Source organism: Silurus aristotelis, assembly GCF_946808225.1.
Source record: "Silurus aristotelis genome assembly, chromosome: 10".
Taxonomy (NCBI): Eukaryota; Metazoa; Chordata; class Actinopteri; order Siluriformes; family Siluridae; genus Silurus; species Silurus aristotelis.
The window spans coordinates 20,740,628-20,747,477 of NC_139583.1; the positions used below are offsets into that span (position 1 = coordinate 20,740,628).

Genomic DNA, 6,850 nt, shown 5'->3' on the forward strand with positions numbered 1-6,850 from the left:
AACTTTTGCATGGAGAGAAATGCTCCGCACAGGCTAACGCAATGTGATCAACTTTTCCCCCTCAAACAGTTAACTGCTGATGTCTGCATAACAAATGACCATCTAATATTAACTGTCAAACATTGTCTCTGTGCAGATGACAAAAAGAGAGAGAGAGAGAGAGAGAGAGAGAGAGAGAGAGAGAGAGAGAGAGAGAGAGAGAGAGAGAGAGAGAGAACACGTTGTGTCCAAAAAAGGTTGTGGGCTTTATGAAGGTGTGTGTATAAATACTGAGAACAGGTGAACACATCGCCCACTCTCTAAAGGGAGCGAAAGAGCCTCCTCTTCTCCTCTACCAAGTGAGTCCTTTATTTATCTACTTTCAGTTTTTTCATGATTTGTGTATATCTTTTTTTTTGTTACTTTATCTCCTTTAAAACGTTACTTTATCTCCTTTAAACCAACCATGTAATGTATTATGTAATAAAACCAGTTATCTTTTGACTGTGTCATTTATATAAATGTATTTCATTCATTTATATAAAATACATTTTAAACGTTTCATGTCAGTAAGGAAAACATTTGATTTGATATTCACATACTTTATTACTATTCTTAATTTTACACTTTTTGTCTTTCTTTCTTTCTTTCTTTCTTTCTTTCTTTCTTTCTTTCTTTCTTTCTTTCTTTCTTTCTTTCTTTCTTTCATTCATTTTTGCATGTATTCTTTCATTTATTCATTCTTCCTTCCTTCCTTCCTTCCTTCCTTCCTTCCTTCCTTCCTTCCTTCCTACCTTCCTTCCTTCCTTCCTTCCTTCCTTCCTCCTCCTTCCTTCCTTCCTTCCTGTATTTCTTTTATGTGTAGGTCCTCAGCTGTGTGAGTAAAGATGTGTGATGAGGAAGAAACCACCGCGTTGGTGTGTGATAACGGCTCTGGATTGGTTAAAGCTGGATTTGCTGGTGATGATGCTCCCAGAGCTGTCTTCCCCTCTATCGTTGGCAGACCTCGCCATCAGGTTATTGATACATATCAGATCTTCTGTAATGTTGCAGTGGTTTCTTTCTAATTCAAATAACTGATACAAGTGTAGTTGTTACAGCTCAAATATATTTTTCCTGTCAGTGACTGATAATAGATTGTTGCATGATGTGTGTTTCAGGGTGTGATGGTGGGCATGGGTCAGAAGGACAGCTATGTAGGTGATGAAGCTCAAAGCAAAAGAGGCATTCTGACCCTCAAATACCCCATTGAGCATGGCATCATCACCAACTGGGATGACATGGAGAAGGTAATACTATCAATGGCCATGTCATTTTTATATCTGCTTGTAAAAAGTGTGATGAAGTTTGTACAATCACCCAAAAAAAAAAATCACATTCTATCAAACAAATATTTCTAATACTTGACTTACATTTTAGGCTTAACTGTGATTCAGTAGCTTTCAGTAGTTTTGCTAGCATCAATATAGCATGAAAGGTAGATGGTTATGAGCAAAAGCTGACCAGTTACAATTTAGTATAATAACTATATAGCTGGTAAATTACGCCATATAGCGGCACATTGTCCAATGTTCATCATAAGTCATGGTCCACCTTGGTCCACCTCTACAAGATTTATTGCTTTTTCTTTTTATTAGATTTGGCATCACACGTTCTACAATGAGCTACGAGTGGCTCCTGAGGAACATCCAGTCCTACTCACTGAAGCTCCTCTTAACCCCAAAGCCAATCGAGAGAAGATGACACAGGTGAGTACAAGCTTTCTTAAACCCCATCTCTCTCTCTCTCTCTCTCTCTCTCTCTCTCTCTCTCTCTCTCTCTCTCTTTTTTTTTTCTATCTATCTATCTATCTATCTATCTATCTATCTATCTATCTATCTATCTATCTATCTATCTATCTATCTATCTATCTATCTATCTATCTATCTAATCTAAACGTAAAGTGATGTGGAATTACTGTGAAAGACATAGACGTTAACATGTACTAGTCATAGAGGCTATAAACAACCTCTCATTTTTAGTTAATTAAGCAAAAGAAACGCATCTGGTTGCCATAAAACAACAACAAAATAAGACAATATCATTTGTCTGACCTGTCCGTAGTGAAAAACTTGTCTGACTGCTGCAGACTGAGTTTTTCCAAAATAAACCATATCAAATCAATATGTTTTTAATCCGTTAATTATTACTAAAATATATTATATGGAATAGCCGCTGTACATGTGTATTAGCCACGACTATAACAATGATAATGTATTCAAAAGAGCACTTGAATCCTGTGATTTGCTGTAGAACATGGTTACCAAATTATTTTAAGGTTAGGATTGTTGAGTTAAAATGCAGCTCAGAGAATTAATAATTGCAAAGGCAGAAAAAATTAGTAGAATCCAAGCTCATTTGTGCTTCAAACAAACATAATGCAGACAAACATTATAGTGAGCATAATCAGTGTTGTAATGCAAACTGTTTTCTCATCTGAGTGCAGATCATGTTTGAGACCTTCAATGTCCCTGCCATGTATGTGGCCATTCAGGCTGTGCTGTCTCTATACGCATCTGGCCGTACCACTGGTGAGAAACATTAGTTAGCATCTATTTTTAACACAAGCCATACATTAACAATATTATGCATGTTGAACGTGTGTGTGTGTGTGTGTGTGTGTGTGTGTGTGTGTGTGTGTGTGTGTGTGTGTGTGTGTGAGATGAGGAAACAGTAAAAGCACAATATGCACATGTATGTCCTGATTCTGCTAAATTACAAGCATCGGCTATTGTTTTTACTTCTGTGGTTTGACATACATTTTATCATTATGTTTATTTTTTTAAATGCACAATATTATAGTTAGCTAGCTTTTGCTAGCATTAGCTAACTACGTTCCTAAATAATGCTTAAGCTCATGATCAGCTTAGCTAATGGTGAAAATCTGTTCTATTTTATTCTAAGCAGTATGTCAAGCTGAACAAATAATATACTGTATGATGAATTTTGCAACAGATAAATCCAGCTAAACTTAAACTCCCGTCTTTCTCGAATTACAGATAACTGTCATGTACTAAACTTTGAATATTAGCTTACCAAAATGTTTTCACTTTCAAAAAACATGCTTTCAGTTACATTAAGGATATGTTTGTATATTGTGTGTAAATGTAGGTATCGTGCTGGATGCCGGTGATGGTGTGACACATAACGTGCCCGTGTATGAGGGTTACGCTCTTCCTCATGCCATCATGAGGCTGGATTTGGCCGGTCGGGATCTGACTGATTACTTGATGAAGATTCTAACCGAGAGAGGATACAGCTTCGTCACTACGGGTGATCATGATTTCCTGCCAACTGTTGTCAGATAAACACTTTCAAACAGTTGAATGGTGTGTGCATGTAGAGGTCATTGTCCATGTCATGTGACTGAAAGAATTTTAATCCTGCCACACATTCACCAACAGGTGTGTGTGTGTGTGTGTGTGTGTGTGTGTGTGTGTGTGTGTGTGTGTGTGTGTGTGTGTGTGTGTGTGTGTGTGTGTTCAGAGGTTTAAAATGTAAAAATGCTGGCAGAATGTCTAGTGTAAATGGAAGTCCAGTATTTCACATTCACTGAGTGCTTCCATGTTTGAAAAAGATGACAGTGACCCCTTAAAGCCTGTAAACGTGAACGTTTCTTTGACACCGCTGATTAAGTATGAATTATTTGGTTTAGAGGGCAGTTTTTGGCAAATTCACTGTTTGGCAAGAGAGAAGATTTGGAGCTTTCAAACAAAAACAAGCAAACAGGTTTTAATCAATAAGGACATTTTCATTTAATATTATTCCTAGGTATCAGAAACAGGAAAAAAAAACATTAATATAGAATGTTTAAGCGTTGAGACACTAAATATAACTGAAATGTTAGAATAGTTTAAATCTTGTAGTTGATCACAGCAATGGTTAATATATTAGTAATTATAATATATATAATATATAATATATTAGTATTTTAAATGCATCATGTCACATCTGAAAATCACTTTTTGTAAGGTCATATTCAATACCAATCACATTAAGGGAATAGATGTGTCAGATTTCCTCATAAAATAAATTATGCTGATCATGCTGATGTATTGTCATTGTCATACCGCTGTGAATAACACATTGGAAGTATTCTTACATGGTATGTGCACATGCTACAGATGCATGAAGGCACATTGTTGTCACATACATGCCTATATACAGTATGCTGGTGTGTGTGTGTGTGTGTGTGTGTGTGTGTGTGTGTGTGTGTGTGTGTGTGTGTGTGTGTGCATGTGTGTGTGTGTGTGTGTGTGTGTGTGTGTGTGTGTGTGTGTGTGTGCACATTATTTATATTTTATGTATTTATATGTTGATCTTGCCTGTACACATTTTCAATTATAAAACCTCTTTATAATTTAATTGACACATTCAGAGACTGTTCTGTTGATTATTTATTTTATTATTATTGAAATATTTCTTCTTCCTCAGCTGAGCGTGAGATCGTGAGGGACATTAAGGAAAAGTTGTGCTATGTGGCTCTAGACTTTGAGAATGAGATGGCCACTGCTGCCTCTTCTTCTTCTCTGGAAAAATCATACGAGCTCCCTGACGGTCAGGTCATCACCATCGGCAATGAACGTTTCCGCTGCCCGGAGACTCTCTTTCAGCCTTCTTTTATTGGTCGGTTCATAATAAAAATATACAACATCAAGGAGCCATTGAGGACGTTTGAACAGAGGTAAAGGTTAACGACCTTTCATTGATTATCAGGTATGGAGTCGGCAGGTATCCATGAAACCACCTACAATGGCATAATGAAATGTGACATTGACATCCGTAAAGACCTTTACGCCAATAATGTGCTGTCTGGAGGCACCACTATGTACCCGGGTATCGGAGACAGGATGCAGAAAGAGATCACAGCTCTGGCTCCCAGCACCATGAAGATCAAGGTAATGTTGCTTTATATATGTATCACACATTCAATTAGTGTGCTTATAGTGTATCTATGAAGTCATTATTTTTTTTGGTTCTGGGCAGCTATGACTGATTGAAATAGAATATATTGTATACTGAGCTTTCAAGTTTTCCTAAAAAAGTTTTTGGAGTAAAATAATTTCAGACAAAGTTACAAAAAAATTATCCCTAATTATTTAATTGTGAATTTTAAATCAGTTAATTTAACTTTCTTAAATTAGTAGAATTATGGCACATTGTGTTTAAAGATATGATTAATGTATTATACATTAGAAGCTGCTGATCTTTTTGAGACAAGCAAAATATTCAAAATGCTACCTGTGTATTTAAGATTTATTAGTGTAAAATCAATAACCAGTTTTCTATACTTATTTACATTTACATGAATGGCATTTGGCAGATGCCAACTCCAGAATGTATTGCATTGATCTTATTTATATAACTGAGCACATGAGGGTTCAAGGCTTTTCCTAAGCATTAGCGGCTTTGCGCATACTGGTGCTAAAATCGTAGGCATAAAAGTAACATATTTATTCCTGATCTACAGATTTTCTCCAAATCCCAAACAATATCTACTGAGCCTTGATCCAATATGTTTAATCCTCAGAAGCAGATGAATTTAATATATATGAGTAGTTACACTTAATTCCCAGTTCCATAAATCTAAAGTCAAACCTCACTCAGAATTGGAACACGTAATTCTAAAAGTCTTAATATTATATCCTGTTTTTATTACAACAGATTTAGAAAAGTAAATGTTTTCTTTTTGCCACAATAATTTTAAAGTCTCTGTATTTCCGTATACCAAAGCATTTAACATGTGGATTAATTGTCTTAATATAACTGTGAAGGCTTACTATGAAATAAGCCAATCTCTCTCTCGTTCTCTCTCCCACATGTAGATGATTGCTCCTCCTGAGCGTAAATACTCAGTCTGGATTGGAGGCTCCATCTTGGCTTCTCTGTCCACATTCCAGCAGATGTGGATCAGCAAGGATGAGTATGAAGAAGCTGGACCTTCAATTGTCCACAGAAAGTGCTTCTAAACACACATGTGCACAATTCTCGCACAACTCAGCTTACTCCCTCATAAGGAATCTGTGAACACTCTGTCAACAGTGTGGTTTCCAGGCTCTAATTTCATGCAAATTGGATATTTTGTTGACTTTTTCTTTTGTAAAAGAGCACATTTTTGTGTGAAACATTAGGATTACAATGACCCTTTTTAATACCTAATTTCAGCAGTGCACTGACTAAGTCTGTAACTTGGAAACGACTGTGATATTCTTTGTGCTGGTACATTTGCTTTCATGTTTTATTTGGATTTGTATTGAGTGGCAATAAATTTGGTACAAACCCACACTTGTTTTTAGCTTTTTATAGTGGTAAAAGAACAAATACAAAAAAGATCTAAACAAAGCACACTATATAAATATTATGTCAAAGAATACACATAAAAACATATTACAGATATGGAAGGGAAATAATGGCATTTACAGCATTCTAATCAGGTAACAATGAAAACATGGTTAAAACTTTTCCAATCAAAATGCATTATTAATTTTAATCAATTTTAGGGATGTATTTTGCTTAAGTCTAGGGTAAGAAGTGTACAGTACATCCGGAAAGTATTCACAGCGCTTCACTTTTTTCACATTTTGTTATATTACAGCTTTATTCCAAAATGGATTCAATTAATGAATTATTTTCCTCAAAATTCTACAAACAATACCCCATAATGACAATGTGAAAAAGATTTGTTTGAAATCTTTGCAAATTTATCAAAAATAAAAAATGAAAAGGACACATGAACATACGTATTCACAGCCTTTGCCATGACATTGAAAATTGAGGTCAGGTGCATCCTGTTTCCACTGATCATACTTGAAATGTTTGTACAATTTAATTC

The 6,850-nt window shown here is 35.6% G+C and overlaps 1 protein-coding gene across 1 annotated transcript; it reads left to right on the forward strand.

Annotated features, from left to right (window-relative positions):
* The first annotated feature begins 216 nt into the window (after positions 1 to 216).
* Positions 217 to 6,301, forward strand: LOC310732488 (actin, alpha cardiac muscle 1-like). The gene is made up of 9 exons (XM_083553106.1): positions 217 to 338; positions 845 to 995; positions 1,140 to 1,268; positions 1,617 to 1,727; positions 2,465 to 2,549; positions 3,130 to 3,291; positions 4,453 to 4,644; positions 4,735 to 4,916; positions 5,844 to 6,301. Exons 2-9 carry the CDS (start codon positions 867 to 869, stop codon positions 5,985 to 5,987), a joined length of 1,134 nt encoding a protein of 377 aa, XP_083409232.1. The 5' UTR covers positions 217 to 338; positions 845 to 866; the 3' UTR covers positions 5,988 to 6,301.
* The last annotated feature ends 549 nt before the right edge of the window (positions 6,302 to 6,850 follow it).

Coding starts and splice junctions, on each gene's coding strand:
- LOC310732488 (XM_083553106.1), top strand. CDS start 867: ATGTGTGATGAGGAAGAAACCACCGCGTTGGTGTGTGATAACGGCTCT. Junction 996..1,139: donor TTGGCAGACCTCGCCATCAG/GTTATTGATACA, acceptor TGTGTGTTTCAG/GGTGTGATGGTGGGCATGGG. Junction 3,292..4,452: donor ATACAGCTTCGTCACTACGG/GTGATCATGATT, acceptor CTTCTTCCTCAG/CTGAGCGTGAGATCGTGAGG.